This window comes from Mauremys reevesii, linkage group 4 (genome assembly GCF_016161935.1).
Source record: "Mauremys reevesii isolate NIE-2019 linkage group 4, ASM1616193v1, whole genome shotgun sequence".
Lineage (NCBI taxonomy): Eukaryota > Metazoa > Chordata > Testudines > Geoemydidae > Mauremys > Mauremys reevesii.
The window spans coordinates 72770585-72795828 of record NC_052626.1 but is presented as its reverse complement, the minus strand read 5'-3'; the positions used below and the strand labels follow the sequence as shown (position 1 = coordinate 72795828).

Genomic DNA, 25244 nt, shown 5'->3' with positions numbered 1-25244 from the left:
TCTCGGCCATGTGCCCTGCAGGGGACCAAATATGGACAGCAGCAGTTTGACCCTGGGCTCTGCACTCCTAGAAACCCTCCTCCCAGCCTGTGGCTTTTGGGGAAAGCAGTACTTCTGCTAGGCCAGAAGTTTCCAAACTCTTTTGCTGGGCCCCCCTTCAGAGATTCATGTCCCAGGAGCACTGCCCCTTTTTCTTAGAAATAGTATTTCCATGGATGCCTGGGGGCTGGGAACCCAACCTAGCCAGGGTGCCCCCTTGCTCTCCAGCCCATGAGCATCGCCTGCCTGTGACCCACTCCAGGTGAGCGACCCCAGCAGGACACAGACAGGTGGGCTGCACCTCTGTCCTTATGCCCACGCCTATAAGGGCCCCTCTCCCTCCCCCACCCAACCTCCTGTGCAGGGAGAGGCCCCTCCTCCTTCATCTTTCAGCTAGTGTGAGGAATTCTTATTTTGTCAACAATATTTTGAAGAAACAAGAAAAAATTTGTAACCAGTCAGGTCCTCGCACCACCTCAGTAACTTAACTGTGCGCTGCCCCCCCCACCACCGTGCCTGACAGTTTGAAAACCAGTTTACTAGGCTACAAACAACACAGCCATGAAAGGGGAAGGCATGGGAGGGCTACCCCAGGCATGGAGCTGTTAAGGCAGGGAGGGACCCAGGTGTCTGCTGGAAGGAGAGCAGCATAATACTAGTGGTGTTGCAGCTCTTCACTAGAGACACCAGGCCAAGCAGAAGCTGTAGGCAGAGTTCTTCCCACATGGTAAGAGCAGCTCTCTGATGCCCATGGTCAGCCCAGCAGGACGTAAAATGGCAGAGAGAAAGGGGTGCAAGTGTGGTGGCCGCCATCTTGGCTACCACACTGGGGATTGAGCTGGGGGCCTCCAGAGCTAAAAGCACCAGCTGCTACAGCTGGAGCTCTAGGTTCAGTGCTCTGTGACGGGGGCTGTAACAGACTCAGCCTCTGCGGATTGGGGACGGAGGCACCCCTCTGACACTTGCAAAGTTACTGGCTGTGGGGCGGGATCTCCTGTGGGCTGAGTTTGGACGTTTCACCTCCGCTTTGCTTCCTTTTCCTCTGCACAGGGAGACACCCCCAAGCACAGAGCCGAGAAGGCCAACGACCCTGACCTGGCTGCCTACCTCGAAAATCGACAGCACTACCAGATGATCCAGCGGGAGGATCAGGAGACAGCTGTGTAGTGCTCAGTGTGCCTTACCCCGCGGTCCTGCCAGTGCGGGCAGGACAGGAGGGCGACTGCCATGCTGCAGGTCCAGCCCAGCCCTTCCCGGATCTCTACTTAGTCCCAGAGGAGGGGGAAGAGGCGGCAGCAGCTCTGACCCAGGCCTGGCTGAAGCTGTATTCATTTGTATGGTGGACATTTGGGACTCAGAGCCTGGCTCGCTCTCCCCCGCCATCTCCCACCACATTCCATACACCCTGCACTGGATGGATCTGCTCCGGCAGCTCTCCCACCCACGCACCCTATAGGAGCCAGCTCCACAGCTGGGGAGAGATGGAGCCTCTGTGCTGCCCCTGTAAGTGGGAGTGAGTGATGACTGGTGCCCTCTCAACAGGCTCAGTAGCCCTTGTGGGCTCTTGTTGTTCAGCTTCCACCTGCCTGCCCCAGTCATGGCTCCATGTGCTGCCTTTCCACTGGACTCATCACCACTAGTACCGCCCCTACCCACCCTCAGGAGCCTACCCCCAGAACCTGCCCACACCACTCCCTGGGACAGCCACAGCGGGTCACCAGAGAGCAGCCCTGCTCCTGCAGTTGGCACTAGCTCTGCTGTCCAGACTGCAGAATAATTGGGGATGGTTTTGGGCCTGGGACAAGTTGACTGCTATCCAGTTGACATACCACCTCCTACTCCTACTCCTACTTCCTCCCTTTGCCCTGAGTCTCTATGCCCCCGACAGCTGGAGGGGACCCCTGGCATGTCCAGTGGAGCCATGCCCATAAATCTGCCCTGAGTTCCAAGCAAGCTGTCTGCTTGTTGAAACTGGACCCAGGTGCCACAACAAAATTTCAGCAATGTGCCCGGGTCTCCCATGCTTCCTCCTCCTGGCACTCCCCCCACTCTTTCCTGATTCCTCTCCCCAAGTTCATCCGCTGCCTTCCCTTCCTTCACATGTGTTTCTGATTTGCTGAACACCAGCATGCTTGAAGTGTGGATAAAAAAATGTGCTGCTTACGCAGCAGGGAGGCTGCCAGGCTGAGGAGGGAGCTTGTATCTAACCTTAGTACAGGGTTCCTGCCGCGCCAGCACCCGCATTGGAAACACTTGCCCTGAACCCTTTCAGCGTTGGGGAGGCCTCTTGTGTTTGGAGTGTGCCATAGACCAGATACTCCCGTACCGAGAGTCCCAGGGAGCTGGATCCAGCCTCTGGTACAAGCACCCCAGGGCCTAAGAGCTACAGCTCCTAGAGATAAGGGATAGATGAGGCCCTGTCTAGCCCTCTGGCCCCATGGCCAGGGCAGGAGTAGTCCCTACAGTCTATTCCCAGGGCTTTGCCCAAGCAGTGGGGCTCGCACGCCAGGCCCCTATCAGCATGGTTCACAAGATGCAACCTGTCCCCCTTTTCTGAGCTCTCCCTACTCCTCCACTTTGCTCCCTGCGGGGCCCTGCATAATTCCACCCACTGTCTGGGCCGGGGCCCCCAGTTCTCTGTGTGTGGCCCCTCCTGTCTGCCCTGAGCTGCTTGGAGCTCCGTGCTCACCCAGCACCGCGCGCCTGCCCCATTGCCGTCACTTCATTTGCCGCCTTTTCAACAGATACACAAAGAAAGAAGGGGAGGGGGAGCTACCTCCCTGCAATGGCCCCGATCCCAGGCAGAGGCAGCGCAGTCTGCCCCAAACATTCCAGAACAATGAGGCTTCCTCCTCTGCCTCGGGGGGAGCTCTAATCCTGGGACCTGGGGGACGTATCAAGCAGGTAGCCAGCTGGCCTGCACTTGGCTTTGTGCTGGGGTGGGTGCAGCAGTCTTAAATAGTCCAGGGCTGTTTGGGGTGTGACCCTCCACACTGTGCCAGTGTCTGACCCTGCCAGAGCACGGTAGCTGGGAGCTGGCTGAAGGAGGGCAGGCTGTTACCAGGCCTGTCGGGACCAGAACTTGAGTAGTTCAGGGGTGAATCTGGTGTGGAGCACAAGTAGTGAAAGATGAAGGCTCAGTGGGTCATGTTGTGCCCTGAAGCAGCCAGGAGGTGACTGCCATCTGGTGAGTCCATCTCAGCCTTGGGTTCCTAGGCGGCTCTGAGAAACAAGGCACCAGGGAGCTCCACTTGCCCAGCAGGTCTTTGACCACTGGGGCTGTGGGAGCCTGCGCTCGAAGCTCAGGGGGAGGGGCTGGTGTTCCTTAGCACCCTTCTGTTTGTGTTTACAGAGGGCAGGAACCTGCTTTTTAGTTTGTTTTCAGTAGCTAATTGTACCTGGCATGGGTGGAAGGAGAGCAGGATTGGGGCCAGGAAGGCCCTGGATCCACTTCTCCCCCCTCCCCCCTATTATTCCTGTTGGGGTGGAGCTTATGTCTTTGGGGGCTGCTCTGGTACAGAACTGGTTGCTGTGATCTGTCCTTGGGGCTGTTTTAATTAACCTGCTGTATCAGTACTATGATGACAGGGGTGTTGGGTCTCTGCTGCTGCCAGGGATTCCCCCTCCTGTGCTGTGTGTGCCCATCCTCTGCATGGTCTTGACTGACACCCACCCACCCCCTAGGTGAAGATAGAACCATATGGTGAAAACCAACACACGCCTGGCCACCACAGGCACAATCATTGATGAGTTGCAAGCCAGATGCCCCCAGTTCTGAGGCAGAGGGAGGATTTGGATCTGCAGGAGATGTATGGGACACCAGCAAACAACCAGCACATGTTCTGGTGGCGGGGAGGGGGAACAGGACTTTCTTGCATCCAGCTGTGCCCTGGGGCACAAAGGGGCCAGAGTGACCCATCTCTCCAGATGCTTGCGGGAGGGGGAATGGCAGTTTACCAAGCTTGCACCCAGCATCCATAAAGTGAGTGCTGCTCTCCTATGCAGGAGCGCAGCAGCCCCTGGGAACTGAAGGCCCTGGCATGCACTGTGGGCAAGCTGTTTGGGTCAGGTGGGCCATCATGGGCCTGCCGTTGTGCATTAAAGAGGAAGGTGATTCTGAACCAGTTTAGGCTGTTGGTCATGTGCTGGGCACCATGGAGGATGCTGCCTGATGGATGGATCTCCATGTCTCTCACACATGCAGAGGGTCAGGGTAAAGGGCCTCATCATCCAGCTATGGCTGCTCATTAGCCAACAGCAGGACAGACACTGTCTCTTTAATGGCACAAATTGCTCGCTCTCTGCTGGGACACTGAGCCTGGCCTGGAAGCGTTTACACCCTGAGCCCATCCTCTCGTTCCCCGTTTTGTACGCACTCTTAGTCTTTGTACAGGTAGTTCAAACACACGCTGACCACTTCCCCCGTGTGTGTGTGTGTGCGCGCGCGCGCCCATGAGCTGAGTTGCTGTGCAATTCCAAGCCTGGCTTGTTTTTATGTAAGGAGGAGAGTGTTTTTAATACTGGAGGGTGGAGATTCTGTGCAATGCCCGGTTCCTGTCTCCTAGACTGTATTAGGACTGTATATTGGTAACTCTGATGGGACTGCGGCTCTGGCAGGCCGAGTGCTTGGGCAGCAGCCTGTGTTCCCATCGCTTTTCATCTTTGACAGTTTGGATGTTGTCGTTTCTTGCCATTAAAATAAAAAGATGAACATTTTACTGACTGTTTCTCTCCCTCTCTGAGACCTGCAAGGATGATGGATGCGACAGGAATGAGCTAATCAGCCTTATGTCTGGCACTAAGGTGCCCCTTCAGTGACACCACTTCCGTTCTAAACCCTGGCCAGGCGCTCAGATGGTGGTGTTTTCCCTGCTGGATCAGATCCTCCCTACCTGGGCCCTGGGCCTTTCTTTAAAGAGGACCCCTCCCCACCCATGTGCACTTGGCCAGTGATCCAACAGTGCAGTGTAGCATGGAGAAAATTCTCCCCCTTACCCTGACGATCAGCATAACAAGCATGGACTGTGAGCTCCTAATTTTGCTGCCTGTTGTTTTGTGCAGCTTCTTGTTCTTTCTTTTGGGAGAAAGTTTGTCCCCCTAGAATCAGACCTTCCTTTCCCTTTGCAGCTGCAGGGTTATTTGTTTGTTATAATTTGAATTTAATTTGATTTGAAATGTTTGTATTAACTATTCCTATAGAGCACTTGTCGCATTGATAGCAGCCTACCTATGAGAGATCAGGTCACGGGGAAGGGATGCACGCTGGTGGTTAGAGCAAGGACTGGACCCACGGTTCCTGGGTTCTTTTCCCATGTTCTAGTAGTTAGAGCTGGGGCTTGGAAGGCAGGATTCCTGGGCGATCTTTCCACATCCAGGAGGGGAATGGGGGCTGGTCACTGGATTGGAGGGCTAGGAGCCAGGACTCTTGGGTTCTGTTTCCAGCTCTGGTATTGACTCATTCATGTGAGTGTGAGCAATTCATCTCTGTGTCTATTTCTATGTAAAATGGAGATGATAATCCTGATGTACCCCCACAGAGCTCTGAGCTGCACCTATGACAGTGTTGGAGATGAACATCTTGCTAATCAATGAGGTGGGGTGAGGGCTGGGAAATTGACTCAGACCTCAAATTCAGAACCCTGAGGGTTGCATAGTAATCGTCCCACCTTCACCTGCCTACATTCTGTAGACTATTTGGGGTTTATAAGCTTCCCCTCTGCCCCCAATATACACGTTCCCTCCCCCTGGGAGCCTTGTCACTACCAGCCCTTTGGAGCTAATGGCAGGAGTGTGTGGCTGGTGCAGTGCACGCTAAATTGCCCCAGCCCTTCTGGTTCCATGGCCAGGGATCAAACATACATGCTGGGATTTCAGGGACGGGTCAGTTCCACTTCAGTGCCCAGACCCCACAGCATTGGACCATTTCTCCCCAGCAGTGACTGCCAGTAAGCACAGAGACCAGGGATTTCCAGCGGGGTGGGGAAGAGAATTCAAAAATCCCATTGCTCTTCTGGGAGGTTTTGGGACTCTGCCTCCAGCTCCCTGGGCTGGGGGGAGAATTGTACAGTTCCATAAAGAGAATAGCGGATTTCTGAAACCCCCTGGCCTGCAGAGGTTCCTACGCAATCGTGTGTGTGTGTTAGAGGTGGTTGGAGGTGTGTGCCAGAAGTACATTTGTGTGCATCTGCATGCTCATATGTGTCAGGGGTGCCTGAGTGAGTGCCAGCTGTGTACACTGTCAGCATATGTATGTCACTGAAACTCAGCCCTCACTAACCAGACACTGTGCTGAGGGCGGGAGAGCGCTACCCTCCAGCCCAACTACAAACAAGACAAGGCAACCCTTCCAGAGGACCCATGCCACGTTCTCCCAGGGCAGAGCTATACCCAGGCAGTGCCACCTTCCTATAGGGCATGTGCCATGCTTTCACAGGGCATCTTAAAAATCAAGACAAGAGGCAGTAGATTATCTCTATTTTATTTATTTATTTGCCTTACAGATATCCACACAGCTGAAGGGAAATGCCCTTGGGTTTCTGGCCCCTTGGTCCCCTCCCCCCTCTGCTCCCTGAGTGTGAGCCCCCCTTTTTGCAAACAGAGCCTTGTTTCTGCGCCGGAGGAGGATGTAATGTCCTTCTGCATCCCCTCCCTCAGAAGGGACAAGCACAGGACTTTCATCTCCATTGCAATTAGAAAGAGATTCCTACAGATGCACTCTGCTCCCAACTCACCTTCCCAAACAGTCATCGCCATGCTCTGGTCCCTCAGGGGCCACTGGGAGTATGGGAGAAAGCCAAGGGGAGAGACAAGGAGGAAAGAAAAATACTATTGACCTTCAGTTTGGGCAGATTCAGTTTGAGACGGTAGCAGGCTCCTGCTGCAGGGCCCTGGTACCTCCTGTTCTCACACTCCATGGTCCAGAAAGGATTGAGCAATACCAGCAGCTCTTGCCTTCAGAACTGGCTATTTCACTGATACCACAAGCCAGGGTCTGTTACATCACAGGTCATGCCCATGGGCATAATGGTGATGCTAACGTTAGAGACTTGCAAGCCCTACCACCTTGCCACACCAGGGGCAGGCAGCTCCTCACATTCTGTGCAGTTGGACTTTCTTGTCCAGGCTCTGTTCAATCTCATTTTAAATATCCCCAGTGATGGGTTCCAGGGCGGCCCATACCCCGGTTGGGGTGACGGGCATGAATGAATGAATGATGGGTCTTTCACCTTGGCCCCATGGGGAAACAATTCTCCAGCCTTCAAGATGCTTTGTGTGAAATTCAACTGGAATGTCCCCTTCCTTAAATTCACTCTGATTGCTCCTCATTACATCCCTGTGGAGAACGACAAAGAATCACTCTTGTTCCTCTCTGGGGTTTTCCCTCTTCAGATGCCTACTGCCTTGTTCTCACATCCCCTCACAGTCCTGGCTTGGCCAGACACCACACACACACACACAGCTGGGCCTGGGATAACAATGAATGGGGAAGGAGGCAGCTGATTGTCATGGATCATGGTAGGAGGTTCTGTTTGCCCACTAGTATCTGGGTAATGGAAAAAGAGACAAGACAATGCAAAAGGAATGTGTTCTCTGCTCTGCTTTGGGGGCTTTCTCACCCCCTGTATGCTCTAGACATCATTCCAGAATCATAGAAATGTAGGGACCTCAAGAAGTCCAGCCCCCTGCACTGAGGCAAGGCCAAGTGTTTGTCCAACCTGAAAGGTGTTTATCCAACCTGTTCTCAAAAGCCTCCAGTGCCATGCTGGACAGTCAGTCAGGAAACTGCCAGCAATGTGTGAGTTAAAAGTGGGACTCTCTTGGAAAGAGATTTTCAGATTCTGAAGCGGTTTATGAAATCTGTGGCTTCTTGGCTCTCTCTGCAACATCCTTCCAGAGGGGATGGTGGAAAAATGACTTCATTCCCCACCACAACCCCATTCCTTAGGCATGACACCAGTCCTGCAGTCTGCTGGGCAGCAAAGCAGGAGAGCTGGCTTGGCTCCTGCATTCCCCTCCTCACTGGAGAGGGAGGGGGCGTGGGGGAAGAAATCACTGTCACCAGTGTGCTTTTATTTCCCTGAATGGCTTTTTTTGGTTTGGGCCCAGTGTGAGAGATCCAAGCAGGGTGGGGAAGATGCATCCAAGGATAGGAGTTGCAGAGTCGCTGGACCAGATTCAGAGGTGGTAGTGCATGGGGCCACGACAGCCTGGAGTGCATGAATAGGCTATGTTGTGGCGGGGAGGGGGGATAAACAGGGTATGGGGCAGTGTGGGGTAGGCCCTGGATCAGCATGTGGGAGCTGTATCCGCGCAGCAGGGAGGGGAGTGCACCTCCACCAGGAACAAGGCTGGTCCATAATGAAGAGGCATGGGTGGAGGATGCCTCCCATAAGTGGGAGGCTGGCTCAGCACAGGCTGGCTGTTGGTTGGTCAATCAGTGCACTGGTGCCTAAGGCATTGTCCGTGGAGCCCAAGGAGTCACTGAAATCACTGTGCAGGGCCTAGAACGCCATCATGACAGAGAGACCATCAGAAACGGTCTGCAAATAGGACTTGGAGTCACTGTGCCAGATGCAGAGGTGGGTCTGACTCTAAGGGGTAGAACTGGCCCCTTGTCTCAGGTCCCCTGAGTGGCTAAGTGATGCCCTTTGATCCACTCTTTGACATGTAACCTCCCCTGCTCAGCCACATCCCCCTTGAATCTGCCCCTGAGTCAATTCAATTCAACCCAAGAGACTTCCCTGGCATGACCAGTACTGCAAAAGGGTAACAAAGAACCAGACCCCCTCACATCTCTGGGGTGGATACAAGGCACTGGGGATAAGGTCACAAACTTTGTTTGCTCCTGGTGTCTATTGGTCACTGCTGCCCATGCCTGATCTGGAGACAGGCTGCTGAGTGGGTGATGCCATCGCTAACTCCCGAGCTGGGTTACAGTTTTGCTGCTTCGCTGTTTGATCGGACGTTTTTCATGATGCCTGATCCTTTGAGGGGTCTCCTGGCTCCCTCCTGCCACTGGAGTAGAAAGGGTCTGGCAGTCCAGGTCTCTCCCTGTCATGCTGTGCGCCCTGGCCTTGGGCAGGCCTGGGCTTTGTCTGCTTACGTTGCTGGGGGCTGGGAGGGTGTAAATTACCCCAGCACCGCCTCTCCTCGGGACCTGGCCCAATGTCTTTACCACCAGGTCTTGTAATGGGGTTCGGGCCTGCGGCTGGGAACCGACAGGGGCAGTTTTTTCCTTCCCAACCGCAGGCGTCCCCGGGGCAGGATTTGCTGCTGGGCTCCTGCTTTTGTTGCCGGGCCTGGTGGCCCGCGCAGGGGGCGGGGCCTGCGAAGTTTGGGCTAGAACTACCTTTTGTTGTCAGCTGGGAGCGACGTCAGGGGCCGCTGCGCTCCGCGAGGTGGTGTCCACATGTGACCAGCTGAAACTAGTTCTGAAGACACAAAGGGAAGGAGCTCAGGAGCGCGGCGGCGGGGCAGCGAGCGACTAACCCCCGGGAGCCGCGCGGAGACCGAGCACCGGAGCAAAGCGCAGCGCCCAGACAAGTAAGTGCAGCGCAGAGCGACGCTCCCGCTGCCGGCGGCTCCTCGGGATGGGGACCGCGGCTCAAAGCCCCCGCCAGCGCGGGCAGCAGCCCGGAGTCCCGGGGCGATCCTGCCCCGAGTCTCGCCAGCCCAGGGCCCGGGACGGGTTCCCGGGGAATATTGATCCGCGCGGGAGGGGCTGCCTGTGGGGGGAACCGGCAGATCCTCGCAGGGGCTGTCATCTGCCGGGCACGCTGGGACCAGCGAGGAGTCGCGGTGCATCTAGAACACGGGGGGTAACCTGCTGCCCAGCCCCCTCCGCACAGAAAAGAGGGATCTTTGCCCCTGTCCCTCCGGCCACCAGGACACCACCCTGATGGGCACCTTACCGGTGCCCAGTGCCTCCGGGAGGCAGAACTCTGTCACTGACTCGCTGCGTGACCTGGGGCAAGTCCCTGCTCCGTGCCTCAGTTTCCCCACCCCCTAACAAGGGGCTCGCGGGGAGGAGGAGAAGGTGAAGTGCTGTGAGCTGCAGGGGGGCCGGGAAAGGAAATGAATCCTTGGCACCGCCGCTGGTGCCCCCGGTCCCTCTGCCCGGCTGGACTAGGGGTTCCCCGGGCTGCCGTGCCTCAGTGTCCAGCCCTGATCCCGTCCTAGGACCCACCAAGCCCGTTCCCGGGGGATCGCTCGGAGCCGCCACCCCGACCCCCCGCGCGGTTCATCCCCAGCTCTGGCTCGTGGCCCCTCTCCAGCCTGCAGGGGAAGAAGTGGAGGCGGCTCTTTCTCCGCCCCCGCGCTGGTGGGGCGGGGGTCCCGCCGGGCGCGGAGCAGGCTGCGCTCCCCCTGCTGCGCTAGAGCGGGACTCCGCCACAGCAGGGCTTTCCAGGGGCCGCTCCGCAGGAAGAAAGCCCCCGAGGCCGGAATAGTCTCACCCTCCTGCCCTGCTGTTACACCCCCCCCCCGCCCAACTCTCCAGTATCTGGGGGGGGCGGAGGGCTCTGGGCTGTGACCCCCCCAGCCCGAAGGCTCAGGGGTGGGCTGCTGGGGGCTCTGTTCTGTGTTACACTCCTACCCCGGGCCCTGGGAGGGCTGCGGGCTGGGCTTTCAGGCTGGCCCCTGGGGCTCCCTTGCTGGGCTGAGTTGTGGGCGTGGGAAGAGCGTTGGGCCCGCTGAAGTCCCTGCCCGCTCTGGGCACAACCCAGTTCTCACAGTCCCTACAGCGCCTCCCCTTGCTCTGCTGGCTGCGGCTGCCTGCCTGGTGTGTGCCTCCCATCCCTCTCCAGCACCTCCACTAGCTCCCGGGCCATTGCTCCAATCGCCTCCTTAAAACCGCCCATGGACTGCTCCAGCCAACCACCCAGACCTTGCCTCTCTCCTTCCTGCCCTCCTCTAGACAGGCCTCCCCCATCTCTGTCCTCTCACGTGCTCACCACGGGTTGTGCAAGAGCCTTCTTCTCTACACCATCTGGAGCAGCCTCCCTACCTTGCCTCTCCTGGCTTCCACTCTGGTAACACCCACCCCGGGGTGGGGCCAATCCCCAGAGATTGCAACTGTGACCAGAGGTCTGTATAGTGACAGGCTCCCACTAGGTGAAAGATAGGTGGAGAAGAGGAGAGGGCTAAGAAATCAGCCTCGTGGGAAGCCCCAGCACAGATGTCTTGAAAGGCAGGATCAGAATCGGGGGAAGGGAGGGGAATCTAGCCCCACAGTGTGGAAGCTGCAGAAAGGTCAGGGAGCATGAGGAGGGAGCTACAGGTTAACTACAAGAAGGAGGGGGGCGGTTTGGATGGTGAAGCTCAGACAGGAATGGCCCAGTAAGCTGTTGGGTGAGCAGGGAGTGCTGCTCTCATGCACTTTGCTGAGAAGAGGAAGGGGAGAGAGCAGCTGAATGAGCTGGGAAAGGTCTGGAGGGAAGGAGATGCTCACACAGGCAGTAATGGGGGAGCAGGAACCAAAGGACACTAGAGGGAAGGGATGATTGGAAGCTGGCTGTGCTGGAGGAGGAGGTGCTGTTGTGGGTGCCCTCATGGACTGGGGCCAGATAGAGAGAAGTCCATGGATTCCTTTGCCAAGTGGTGGTTGGGGGAGAAAGGTCTCACCAGATTGGCAGAGGGAGCAGGAGAGGCAGGACTTTGGGGAGATTCCAGGAGGGCATCTGTAGAGTCTGTGAGGAATCTCCTGGGGCTGGATGGCTATGGAGCTGGGGCACTGCCTGGGTCTGGATCTGCAGGGGAAGGCGAGGTTTGAATGGGCTAGATTTGCAGGTCCTTGGGAAAGAGAGGTTGGGTCATGGAGACAGTTCTCTGTGCAGGAGGAGGTGTTAGAGTGACCTGACAACACAGGGGAGTGAGGAGAGCTGACAGCTGAGATACTTTCTGCTTCATTCTGCAAAATCCAAGGAAGCCCAAGAATGGTGCCACCCCATGTCCAGGGGAAAGGACTGAGCGTAACAGGGGAGAAGACAGATCATGGTGATACAGCCTCATGCTTCAGAGCAGCTGCCACCCAGTCAGACCTGGAGGCCAGTGCACGCTGGGCACATTGAACTGACCTGCCCTGGCCCCAGAGCTGGGGCAATTCACTAGTCCAGAGACAGGCAAACTTTTTGGCCTAAGGGCTGCATTGGGTTTCATAAATTGTATGGAGGGCCGGTTAGGGGAGGGGGTCGTGGCCCAGCCCCCACCTCCTATCTGCCCCCCTCCCGGGACTCCTGCCCCATCCAATCCCCCTGTTCCCTGATGGCCCCTCTGGGATACCTGTCCCCTGACTGCCCTCGGACCCCCGCTGCCCCATCCAACCCCTCCTCTCATTCCTGACAGCCCCCCCAGAACCTCTGCCCCATCCAACCACCCCTTCTCCCTGTCCCCTGACTGCCCCCGGAACCCCTGTCCCTGACTGCCCTCTGCTGCCCCATCCAACCCCCCCTCCTTCCTGACTGCCCCTCAGGACCCCTGCCCCCCTTCAACCCCCTGTTTCCCCCCTGACCACCATCCACACTCCTGCCCCCGACCACCACCCCGAACTCCCCCGCCCTCTATCCAACCCCCCTTGCTCCCTGACCCCTTACCATGCTGCCTGGAGCCAGGCCTTGCTGCCGCCACCACGCAGCACAGAGACTGGGTCAGGCCAGGCTCTGCAGCTGCACTGCCCCAGAAGCTTACAGCCCTGCTGCCCAGAGCGAAGTGAGCAAGCTGAGGCTGCGGGGGACGGGCTGGGGGTGAGCCTCCCAGGCCAGGAGCTCGGGGGCTGGGCAGGACGGTCCTGTGAGCCGGATGTGGCCCGCGGCCCGTAGTTTGCCCACCCCTGCACTAGAGCAACATCTGCACTCACCCTGCCAGGGCCATTATGGGAGGGGAAGAGCATCTGGCCCTATGGGGCAGAGGACAGAAGGGAGTCAGGGCAGAGAGGGTCAAAACCAAGGAGATGCTGAAGATCCCAGTGAGGATGAAATCCAAGGAGACGCTCGGTGGGGAGGAAGGAGGAGTCAAGGCAAGAAGCCTGAGAGGGTGTGGAGGAAGAGGGCAGGGGGTGCTCAGAGGAGGAGAATGGCTTGGAGACACCTAGAGGGATGTGACTGCTGGAGGGGAAGGGGGAAATGGCGTCAGAGCAGGGGGCTGCTCTCAGCATAGTATAGAAGGTCAGTGGCCTTCCCTGAAAAGGCAGATTTAGCAGGAGTTGCATGTGATGGGTGGGTAGGCAGCCAGCCTCCCCAGTCTCCCTCCCAGCTGCAGCTTTAACCACAGGCAACCAGGCTCCTGCAAGCCAGGGCTGAACGGGAGGCTGTGGAATGAATCAGCCCATCCCGGGTAGTAAGGGGGCAACAGGCAACCCCTCCCCCCTCAGAATAGGCGCTTTTCCCTACCATGAAGGGCAGGTTATCATGGTCCCTGGCGAAAGCTCACTAATCCCATACAGTCCTGCTCTTTCACCGGCCCCAGAGCATTAGGGTACCAGCCCCTTATTGCATATAACGAGTCCATGGGGAAGGTTTAGCATCCCCTGCCCTGGCTCCCTCTGGTACTGAGATCCTGGCAGGGAGGATGTGCTGCTCCCGTCCCTGGGGAGTAAGAGCTGCTCAGCTTTAGGGAAAGCACCAAGGTTCAAAAGCGGGGGGGGGGTGTTAACCCCCCTTCTGCCCCTGCCCTGTGCTTCACGGACTCGGAGGCTCAGCTGTCTGACCCAGGGGTGGCTCTAGACATTTCGCCGCCCCAAGCAGGGCGGCATGCCGCGGGGGGCGCTCTGCCGGTCGCCGGTAGGGCAGCAGGCGTCTCCGGTGGACCTCCCGCAGGCGTGCCTGTGGAGGGTCCATTGGTTCCATGGGACCCTCCGCAGTCACGCCTGCGGGAGGTCCACCGGAGCCTCCTGCCGCCCTACCGGCGACTGGCAGAGCGCCCCCCATGGCATGCCGCCCCAAGCACGCGCTTGGCGTGCTGGGGCCTGGAGCCGCCCCTGTTCTGACCCAGCTGCAGTGTGAGCCAAGCAGAGGGGTCCCCGTGTTGAAAGGGGTGCAGATAGGATTAGCTGCAAAGCGATGTTCCTCACTCCCTAGGGTCTCTCAGGGTCTTTCCAGGCAGCAGCAACAAGAACCAGAGGTCTGGTGGCTGCAGAGGGATCAGTCAGGTATGGGGGCAGGCAGGGGCGGCTCTAGCATTTTGGCCGCCCCAAGCAGTCATGCGCGGGAGGCGCCCCGGAGCCGCGGGAGCAGCGGACCTCCCGCGGGCATGACTGCGGAGGGTCCGCTGGTCCCGCGTGGCTCGGCTGGACCCCCCGCGGCTGCGGACGGTTCGCGGACGCGGCGGCTCCGCTTGAGCTGCCGCAGTCATGCCTGCGGGAGGTCCAGCCGCGCCGCGGGAGGAGCGCCCCCTCCGCAGTCATGCCTGCGGCAGGTCCGGTCATCCCGGGGCTCCGGTGGACCTCCCGCAGGCATGACTGCGGCAGGTCCACCTGCTCAGCCTGCCGCTCACCCCTGCCGCAGGGGACGCCCCCTAGATTTGGCCGCCCTAGGCACCAGCTTGTTTTGCTGGTGCCTAGAGCCACCCCTGGGGGCAGGGAAGTATGCAGGAGTGGCAACCGCAGCTGGCATTGCCTGGCAAAGAGTGCAGATCAGATGGGGTCCCAAGGCCCCTCATTATTATGTTTGGCATTTCGGATCCCATTCCAATATCGCCCAGAGGTCTGAGCCAAAGTGAGTGAAATCCTTGGCAATGGGAGATGCTGCCAAAATCTGTATAAACTCTCACAGCTCAGCATGGACAGCCTGCTTGGGAGAGAGCAGGCATGAGGGATAGGTACCCTGGATTTGAACATCTGAGGAGCCAAACTTGTGAACGATGTAACCAGCCAGCAAGGGGGCAGGTGGAGTCAGTTGCAAAAAGGACCAACAGTTTTGCAAGCACATTTCAAGTTAGTTTTATCTGGAATTGGAACCATCAGGGGGACTGAAATTATTCTGAACATTTTTATTCCCTCCCTTTCTCCACAGAATACCATAGACTGAATAATGGCCAGAGTTTATCTCCAATGGTTGGGGGTTTTTTTCTTTCCAACTCAGGCACATGGATGGAAAGTGACTTGCATAGCAACTCATTAGTAGAACTTGGCACAGAACCCAGAACTCCTTGCTCCCTAGGCCAGGGCTTTAGCCAAGCCTGTCCACCCCTGCCCTGTTTTGCTTGTCTGTCCTATGCTTGTCTGTCACTGGGACAGCACTCAGAAACTAGTGTTTAGCTGCTGCCCCTGCAGGGGGAGCTCAGACACAGAGTTCTGGTAGGTCACACTGAAACGAGGACTCTTGTTTTGTTTTTGGAAGTGTTTCCTGGGGGTTTTGCTCACAGGCAGAGGACAGGGTAGTGCATCCTGCCTCCAGAAGTTGGAGGACATGCTTACTGTGCACCAGGGAGGGCAGTCATGCCTGTGTGGTATCCCAGCTGCAGAGAAGGCTCTCACACCCATACTGGGGGCAGGGAAGAAGTTGAGGGATATAGCAGAAAGGAGACTGGTACTAGAAGAGCAGAAGAAACAAGGAGACAAAGTCCATAATGTAGAATGGACTAACTCCATGGAGAGTTTTAAAAATAAGGACAGCCAGTTTGCACTGAGCAGCCAATGAAGAGGCCTGCAAGTGTTGGAGGCCGGGGAGGAGGGAGCTGCATTAGCCCGGGCCAGAGGAGATGGGAATATCACCTTGAGCAGACTGGAGGCTGTGTTACACAAGGCCACGTTGTAGAGGTGGGCAGAGGATAGCCCAGGGCCAAGGCAGAAGCAGAGGTTACAGAGTGGAGGTGAATGGGAGAGTCTGAGTAAAAGGGGAGATAGAGTTTGAAGGTGCTGCTCTGAGGGCCCAGTAGGGAATTGGATAGGACACTGTCTCGAGGGGGGCTCTTAGTTACCTTAGTCCCATCCACTCCCAGCAGGAGGTGCTGTAGAGAGCAGGGCAGCAGTGTTGGCTGTAGTGAGCTCCCAGCCTCTGCCTCTGGAAGGTGGGCTGTTCTGGCTCGTTCTCAGTGCTGAGCTCTTGTCCTTGCAGCCTCTTTGAGGAGAGTTTGGTGGGAAAGGGCTTGAGCTCGTTCTGGCTGGCGCTGGGTTCCCCAGGATAATTCCCAGCTGAGGTGGGGAAAGCGGAAGGCGGCTCTCGTCCCCTCAGCTCTGCCTTCAACCAGCGGGGCTGTGTAATTGTCTGTGACAGTTCAATTCAGAGTGAAGCCGAGAGCTTCACAGCAACGGACACACAAAAGGTGAGTGCACTGGAGCCTGAATAACGAACTGAGCTGCTTTCCCCAGCGTGCTGCCGGGGTGACCGTGTGGGGGAAGGGAGCGAAAGTTGACCCAGTGTTTCTCCCCCCACACTGCCCCCAGTGTGTCCTCTCCTATAACAGGCCTGCAGGGAGGGTCTCACACAGCAGGGGCAGTTGATTCACTGGAGCCAGGGTGGGTGTGCTGCCATCACGCTTGGGAGCTGCCTAGTCATAAGCAACAGTGAGAAGGTGTGTGCCATGTTTTCCTGGTTTACTGGGGCTTGTAGGTGGGGAAAAGGAGTTGACAAGTGGGTAGCCTGGCAATGCACTTGGTACAGGGCAGAAGGTGAAGCCAAGCAGAGCTGCACCCCCTGCATATGGACCTAGTGGGAAGCATCACATCTGCAAATGCATTGGCTCCAAGCAGCTGTAATCTTAATGCTCAGCTAATCCCCTCCCCTCCTACTACCTGGATTTCACCTGCTCCCTGGGTTGGCGGTTGCCATTCCATGTATAGGGGTTTTCTCCCTCTTCTGCACAAGCTGCCTGGGGCCTGTCCCCTCCTGTTTAAGCTCCAAGCCTGGGTGAGGTGTATGGGAGTTGTAATGGCAAGACTGGGGCCTGGCGTTCCAGAATGGGACAAAGTCTGGTGTGGGAGCTACAGTCCTCTCCCCTTTGATCTTGGCTGTATTTGAGATGCTCTGGACCCACAAATCCAGCTGGCTCAGCACCTCTAAGAATCAAGCATCACTTTGGAAAATGGGGCTTTTAATGACATAATTTCCAGGGCAACCTTTGCTGGACACTCTCTCCCTCTCCCCCCAACTCTTCAATCAGAATGATGCCTCAAGCTAAAAAAGCATTGTGAGCAGTAGCTTAGTGCAGTCCCTGCTGCCTTGATCTTTCTGCCAGCTGGAAGCCTGGGCTTCAGGTGCAACCTGTCTGGTTCCCCCTGGTGGTGAAGTTGTATCTATTTATTTAATGTGCATGTCACCCTCTGGCATTGTTACCCACCAGCCCCTTGGTATTGGTCCTTGGTGGGTGTGGGGGAAGTTGGCATTGTCACTGGCTGTACCAGCTCAATGTGTCTATTGCTGTCCTTCATGGAACTGCCACCAATGGGGAAAACATCAGAGGAATTCTCGTTGGTCATGGGAAGAGCAGGTGAAAAGCTGTTGCCCATCCCCCTACTGCCAGGACCTGGCACTGGTCTGCCAGGCCCCTTTGTTCACACTCACAATGCTGCGGGATCTCCTAGAGCTATGAGGAGGGGACAGATGCATTGATGTCAGCAGCAGCTCAGACCCCACCAAAGAAGGGACAGCTTTCTGCAGAACAGCTCTAGAGAGGGCTCCAGAGCTAGATTTCAACCCCATCCAATGTAGGAGCATCGGGGCTTAGTTAGGGTTCAATCTACAGTAGAAACAGATGAGCTGGGGAATTCTGAGTCTCGATTCTGTGTCCCACCCTCCAGGTCTCTGATTTGGAGTTGGACCCATTTCTAGCCACCTTATTTACTGGAAACTAGGAGGAGAGTCGAGTCAAGCCACTGACCTGCCCACGCAGGGACACTGCACCTGTGACTGCAACCCTAGCCAGGGGCCCTCTCAGAGAAGTCAACAGAAGTGGAGCTAAAGTAGAAACTCAGTCAACTTAACAATGTTGACTACTGCTCAATAGTGCAAACACATGCACAGTCCCACTGTGCACATACTCCCTCCATACACATACATGCTCCCCCACAGATGCATGCCACACACGCTCTCCCACTGTGCACAAGTTCCTCCATTGCACATTCAAACACAGAGGCATGTTCATGCACACCTGTAACACTGACAGCCCCCCCAGTCATTGGTGGGCAGGACTGAACCTGGGGCCTCTGCAGCTTAGTGCATGAGCCTCTACCACATGAGCTAAAAGCCAGCTAGCTGTTAGCTAAGGCTGTAGAGCAGACTCATTTTCTCTCTCTCTAAGTGGTCTCAGTGCCACTCGATGGGCCAGAACACCACACCCAGGAAATGTGTGGGTTACACATGCACAGCGCCTATGTCCATGTCTTCCCCCTCCCCCTACACAGACTGGCCTTCTGCATCCATGGTCCCTTTGTGGCGATATGGTAATGGACTGACATTAAGGGAGCCAGCAGGGGGAGCAGCTTCACTTCTAAAGCTCCACATGAGCTCCACATTGTGTGGGTTGTTTTTTTTTTAATCTTCTGTTTTAGTTCTCAAAAACTGATGGTCGTGGTTTTTTTCTGCCCTGGATTCTTTTGGAGCCGGATAAAGGTTCCATGGCAGCTGCCATCCCCCCAACGTCGGGGATCTCTGGCGTGGGCGAGGCGGCCTGCTGGGCGCTGGATAAAGGAGGCACTGGGAAATGTGGGCATGGAAGGGGGCTGGGGAATCACTGGGGATGGGGAGTAGGGAGCAGAGGCTCATTACTGCCAGCAGACAAACAGGACAAACAGCTTTCCAAGGGCCGGAGCAGCACAAATCCCACCCTCAGGCAGATTGGCTTTCCCAGCCTCCTCTTGGCTGCGCCTGGTTTGAAGCTGGGGGGGATTGTGATGTTAATGTACTGACCCACACCCTGTACCAGGAGTCCTGAGCCCTCTTCCCACTCTGATACTCACCGGAAGGGGTCTCACCAGCAGAGGGGGGACAGAGAAGGTGACTCCACGGAAGCCGAAAAGCAGGGCCCAATCCTGCACTGTCCCACCACCGTACATCAATGGGAGCTTGGGGGAGGGGGGATGAGAAAGGATCAGGCCCAAGTGTTGTGCGAAGCTAAGGGCCTTCTCTAACTTGCGCACAGGGCCTGGTTTTCCACGGGGCTACAGTAGAGCCCAGAAGAGGCCAGGAGTCTGTCCACTTCCACAGCGAAACCTGACCCTCCGTACAGAGAGGCATATAAAGATAGTTACAGCTTTGTGGTCATCTGTGACCCTCTCAGGGTGGGCTCTGCGTGTGGCTGCGAGTTGCCTCCTCACCAGGCTGGTGTGGACAAGCCCTGTCTGGTACCTTTGGCTGCCCCCTCCTTTTCACTCTCTGGTTTCCTTCACCTGGAAACCAGCTAGGGTTGCCAGTTTTGGTTTTACGTATTCCTGGAGGTTTCCTCATGTGACAATCTTGAATTAACGATTAATCTTCGATTCTTGGAGTCTCCAAGACAATCCTGGAGGGTTGGCAACTTAAAACCGAAGTCTGCTCACATCTGGGTGGTGACATGCCCATCCAGATGTGCCTTCCTGGCTGGTTCAGGGAGGAGGCGACTGCCTTTTGATGTGGGCAAGACCTTGGGATTCCCAATGGTTTGTATGCATTTAGCATATGAAGGCTCTGCTCACCCCACCCCACCTCGGCCCTTCTCCACTTGGAGCTGACTTTCCTCTTTATTCATGCCTGTGGAACCCTGAAAGTCAAATCCCCTCAGGCCCCCTGCTCCTGGTCAAGGTGGATCTGAGGAGGCAGCATTTAGACTACACTGAGTTCCCAGAGGGACATGCATGCTGGGCCCACTGCCTCATGCCCATAGGCCCAGTATTGAGGGCAGCAGCAGGATAAAGGGGGTTGAGCTGCTGGAACACTGGGGAACTCATTATTGGAGGGGGAGCTGCTCCTCCTCACCCAGCTAGAGGGCTGGGCTGGGCAGGGTGTCTGGGGTTACCTTATCCATCCCTTACTCCGTAGTGGGAAGGACTCACCCCTCCTTCTTTCATGCACCTCTGTAACCAGAGGTAGCATCTATTTAAATATGGCTGCAGCTACCCCACTGTGAGCACTGACCATCCAGCTTGGAAGGGGAGAATTGGGGTGGGAGCTGGATTGCACCATGGACCCTCTGCAGCCTCTGTCTGTGTCTGAATGGCCCCCAGCCTGGAGGGCTTGTAAGTTGGGAACACACACAGGCTGGGGAGTCTGGCCCTGTCACACTCACTGTTTGTTGGTCTGTGGTGGCAAGCCAGCCTCACTTTCCTCCAGACTACGGTGGCTGTCTGTGTCCCATCCCTGTCCCCGAGTCTGGCTTAGGAGCCTCCCAAATCCTGCAGCTAGGTGAGGCTCCCACTTGACACACAGAGCCCTAGGAAGGGCCCTGACTCCCTCCTGCTGGGCCAGGCCAAGCATTAGGGCTGATGGAGCTCAGAGTGGTAGCCTCTCCCTCATTTCCTGTCCCTCAGTCCCTCCTCCAGCCCTGGGCTTTGCCTAGGGAAGAGAGATCTCAGCTCAGAGTTTGGGGGCTGCACATGTTTCCAGCTCTGTCCTGCAAAGTGATACACTGAGGTTGTGAGGAGAGTCCAGAGGGGGCTGCACAGAAGCGAGTGACCCAGACACACTCCCCTGAGCCCACGCAGTCCTGCCCGTCAGTTCCAGAACCACCTTTCCCTCCCCACCATCAGCCCCATGTCCTGCTCCTCACATGTGCCATCCCTCACACCTGGGTCCTCCCCCTAGTGCGCAGGCTTGGCTTTCTGTGCTGATATATCTCCCTTCTTCCACGCAGAATGCAGGTCCGTGGGCTCTTCCTCCTCCTGGTGCTGATCCTCCTGGCTGCAGCCTCTGAGGCTGGTAAAAACAAGAAAGGTGAGGGGCAAACTCATGGCAGCTTAGGAAGAGAACTTGTCTCTCATCCTATACTCCGTGGGGCTGGTTACGGGTGGGGGCAGGGGATGTTCATGTCTCTGGCTGCAAGTGAGGGAGGGCAGAACCCCTGTCTATGGGGCCAGCTGCTGTTCTGTATCCTTCGGAGTGACTGCCTGCTCCCTCCTCTGCACTGCAGACAAGGTGAAGAAGAACGGCTCCGAGTGTGAGGATTGGCGCTGGGGGCCCTGCACCCCAAACAGCAAAGACTGTGGTGTGGGCTACCGCGAGGGGACCTGCAAGGAGGAGACTAAGAGACTCAAGTGCAAGATCCCCTGCAACTGGAAGAAGGAGTTTGGAGGTGAGTGCACAGCCCCATCCCAGAGACTCACCAGGCTCAGAGGGCAACCAGGGACCACCAGCTTCCCATGGCTGTGGGAAACTGGCAGGACTTTTGTCCAAAAGCTGGAGTCTTTGTGGTTGTTGTCCCTTTAACATATGGGAGCTCCAACATTAGCCTTCTCGACACCATACAAGCAGCTAGCCAGGAGCCCAAGTGTGCATCTGTGACCTGACCTTCCACTGTCTTGCACCTAATGTGCTAATGTATCTGTGTGTCTCATAGAGCCTGCATGTCCCTGTATGCAATGGTCTGGCCTGGCCATTCCCACCTGGCAGAGGATTGCATGGTGGGACATGTAGTCTCTGCAGACCACACCTTTGTTAAAGGCTGGGATGGCCATGAGCTGCCCAGTGGGTACTCCTGGGTTCAGCACGTCTGTGAGATAAGGTCTCTTTCCCTGCCGAAGGGAAAGGAGCAGTGCATTGTAGGTGCAATGCAATGGATGAAAGGCTAGACGCAAGTCAGGTTATCTCTGCCATAGGAGCAATAGGCGTTGCTGAGCTCTCCACTTCCCAGAGAAGGTAGGGCACCTGGCCAATGCAGGAATTTACTACTGGGGACGGGTGAGGCTGAAATGAGCAGAGACTAACCCTAGCTGGAGGGTGCCAAATTCAGCCGCTGCTATTGGAGTCCATTTGGGAAGGGGCCCGCAGAAAAGGCTCTGCAGGCCACATTAGCCTTGGTGGACACCTAGGGATATCAGGCTGTATGGGCCATTGACCTGACCCAGTGCATCAGGGGCAGGTTAGATACACCACTAGTCTGATGCAGAATGGGGTTCACCAGACAGTCTGACCCAGTAGTACCACACAACTGATCTTTGCTTTACACTTGCCCAGCTTGTGAGTCCTGCGTCCCTTTCCAGAAGTTCAGACCTGGCAACCCCTGGGCCATTCTTGCCAAGCCCCCTCTGAAACTATATTAGCTGGTGCTGCAATCATCAAAGCTTGAGCTGGGGGATGGGGACTGGGGTCTGGGGTGAGTAGCCTCATCTGCCTTTGCCCTCCAGCTGCCTAACTGTGCCTCACCGTTTGGGTATCAGACCTTTTGGAATGGCCTGTTCGTTGAGGCAGACCCGTGAAGAACCGAGTTCAGGTGTCAGGTCCCCAGGAGGGAGCATGAGAGCTATACAGATGCTATCAGGGTGTTGCATCCATGTGACACGGGGCAGTAGTTGCCCCACATGCTGCATGTGGCCAGTGCTATTCACTCAAGTGGGATGACCCAATGTCTTGCAGGGCCGGAAGAGGCAGTGTGGTTGCTGGCTGGACTAATGTGAATGCAATACCAGGCTGTCAGATTGAGCAGCATGAACATAGTTTGGCCGCCAGCCCATCACTGTTCCTGTGGCTCCTAACAGGCTGCCATTTACTCTGGGCCCTGCATAGAACTAATGGCTCCAACCTCTCTTCCAGCTGACTGCAAGTACAAGTTTGAGAGCTGGGGCGGGTGCGATGCTGCCACAGGTCTAAAGGCCCGTTCAGGTACCCTGAAGAAAGCCCTGTACAATGCCGAGTGTCAGGAGACCATTCAAGTGACCAAGCCCTGTTCTCCCAAGACCAAGTCAAAATCCAAAGGTCAGTCCCCACCACTGGAAGTCCTTATCCCACCTCCATATGAAAAGAGCCGTTGTATGTCGGGTGCATGACACATTCAAGAGGAATGCAGCCATCCCAGCTGGGGATGTGATCCTGTTGGATCTCCCAAGCTAAACTGGGTCTGTCTGGATTGCACTTCCAAGGACAGCCCTAACACTGCAGAGTGGTGCTGGTGATTCATTAGGAAGGGCTCTGAGTCAGTCCTGACCCTGTGTGCTGGCAGGGTCTGTGGAGCTCTCTGCAAATGCAAGAGTAATCTGTTGGAGGAAACAAAACACTCAGGTCCTGGATACATGGGCTCCTTAAGACCCTGGTTCTTTTTACAAGAGCTGGGTTGTTAACTCTACCCCGATGAAATTCCTATTCAGATCATTTCATTCCACAGGGCTCCAAATCTCACTACAGGAGTCTCTAGGTGAAATCCTGTCTCCAGTGGCAAAACTCCCATGGACTTCAGTAGAGCCAGGATTTCACCCTCTCTCGCTCCCTTAACTGGTGTGTTGCATCGCAGTGCACCCTACAGAGAGTTGTGTTTCAATGGGGCTTAAGCAATTTCTGCTTATAAAACCTGAGAGGCATTTTGGGATCCTTCAAGGTGTGAAAGGCCCCCAGTCCATTCTCACTGCTGGGCATTAAAGGGTCTTGATACAGTTTGCTTGTGCCCACTGGAGTCACAGCTGTAGCTGGGAACTGCCATCTGTGCTTGCCATCTACTTTTGAGTGCAAGACAGTGGTATATAGATTATTGAGCTGGTTTCCTCAATGCCTGGGCAGGCCTCACTCTATGACTGTGACCAGGACATGACCAGTTGTTGGATGTTCTCCCCTGCTATTGCCCTGCCAGCCCTACCTGGTCACTGCACCCCCAAAACACAACTCAGGTTAATGCAAATAATACGGTGCCTCCTGGTATGTCAAAGGACAGGAGGGCTGGGTGATCCACCAGCAGATGGTAGCATCACCTGGGACTCTGGAGATGGCAAGCACTGTACCCACTGAGCAGAGACTTTCCAGGCAAGTGCACTGACTAGCAGGGTTCACCCTCCCTTGGTCCTGGTTGGATTCACTGCAGCTGCCTGGCCTATGTGCCACTGCAGCCAAAACCCAAGCCAGGCAGCTTTGTACCGGGTCAGCTACAGACATGCTGAAGTGACCTCTCCAGATACAATGGGGTCGTCCTGCAGATGCACTAACTCATGTCTTGTTCCATTGTTTCAAACAGCCAGGAAAGGGAAGGGGAAGGACTAGAAGGGACGGGCCGACCCTCCCGTCTCCTAGACACGGTGCCTGAACCCATCTGGACATACACCACTCGGCGCTGCAGCATGGTCCCCCCGCTCGGCGATGTTTTGCCAAATTCCATTCTTCCTCCTCCCCAACTTCATCCTTAACTGTGATGCCTTTTTTAATCACTAGTTGTGTAGAGACCAAATCCGCCCTCGCCTGAAGGAGGTGCTGTTTACCTTCCCCATACCCACTCTGTGCCACTGTCCGGCACCTTTATTTGGACCCCAGTGTTCCCTTTGCCTCTGTTTCCAGCTATTCAGTGCAATGTGCGTGGGGTGCTCTGGGCTGGGAGCAGCTGGAGCCCTTCACGGTTTTGTTGCAGCTAAGTGGCCTTTGGCACGTCTCTGGCAAGCTCGTGACCTGTCTGATTCACAGTGGTGCTTTAAGGAAAAAGAAAAGCTAACCATTGAATTAGCAAGTAACCCGGTCACAGAGGGCAGGTATGATGAGAGCAGGAAGGGATGAGCCCCAGTGCGTGGCTGGGCTCATGTGCAATGGAAACATTTGGAGATGTGTCTTGTTATTTCTGGTTTCCTTGACTTCGCAAGAGGCATGATGTGTGCCTCCCAGCGGTGGTCTGCTGCGTGCCTGTAGCCTCCCCCACTTCACCTGCATTTGCTCACAAGTTGTTCACCTGAGGACTGGCCTCTTTGGTCAGGGTGACCCCTTCCTGCTGCCTGCTTTTCCACCAGCGGGTGCAAACCCAAGAGTCCTGCAGCAACCAGGAAAGAATCTCCCCCAGGTTCATGGGCCTTTCCCTTCTCTCTTCCTTTCCCTTCTGTTTCTTCTAATCCATGTCTGTGCCAGGGCTCTGTGGCCTCTCCCTGCTTTCCGCTCTCACACAGGTGTTGGGCCAGCCCTCGCCACTTTTGGAGTTTTTTTTTTCTTTTCCAATAAAAGTCTTTAAAAAAACAAACCCATCTCTAGTACCACATTCTGCTTCTGTGCTGGGAACTCTGCCGTGGTGCCAGCCAGGAGAGGCTGTGACATACTAGCTGCAGTGATGGTTATTGCTGGATCAGGCCAGTGGCTGCTGCCTAGCCTGGAGGGTTAGCCAGGGCTCCACTGGGGTGGTTGGGCCAG

The 25244-nt window shown here is 56.2% G+C and overlaps 2 protein-coding genes across 9 annotated transcripts in view; both read left to right on the top strand.

The window, feature by feature from the left end:
- Positions 1-4757, top strand: part of DGKZ (diacylglycerol kinase zeta) — a 96818-nt gene extending 92061 nt beyond the window's left edge. For 7 of the 8 annotated variants that reach the window (XM_039533567.1, XM_039533570.1, XM_039533572.1 and 4 more), the window contains one exon: positions 1090-1206. In XM_039533567.1, coding sequence (XP_039389501.1) covers positions 1090-1206 — 117 coding nt within the window. Of the gene's footprint in view, positions 1-1089 lie in introns of all 8 variants that reach the window. The other variant, XM_039533564.1, reaches the window with a different exon arrangement.
- Positions 4758-9420: 4663 nt separating this feature from the next.
- MDK (midkine) lies at positions 9421-25077 on the top strand. Its single transcript, XM_039537589.1, has 5 exons — positions 9421-9582; positions 20797-20876; positions 21073-21234; positions 22692-22853; positions 24097-25077. Exons 2-5 carry the CDS (start codon positions 20798-20800, stop codon positions 24120-24122), a joined length of 429 nt encoding a protein of 142 aa, XP_039393523.1. The 5' UTR covers positions 9421-9582; position 20797; the 3' UTR covers positions 24123-25077.
- The last annotated feature ends 167 nt before the right edge of the window (positions 25078-25244 follow it).

What these genes read in the sequence shown, in the direction of transcription:
- MDK (XM_039537589.1), top strand. Translation starts at nt 20,798, where the DNA reads ATGCAGGTCCGTGGGCTCTTCCTCCTCCTGGTGCTGATCCTCCTGGCT. An exon ending in GGCTGGTAAAAACAAGAAAG is followed by an intron (nt 20,877 to 21,072) that starts GTGAGGGGCAAA and finishes TCTGCACTGCAG; the next exon opens with ACAAGGTGAAGAAGAACGGC. An exon ending in GACCAAGTCAAAATCCAAAG is followed by an intron (nt 22,854 to 24,096) that starts GTCAGTCCCCAC and finishes TGTTTCAAACAG; the next exon opens with CCAGGAAAGGGAAGGGGAAG.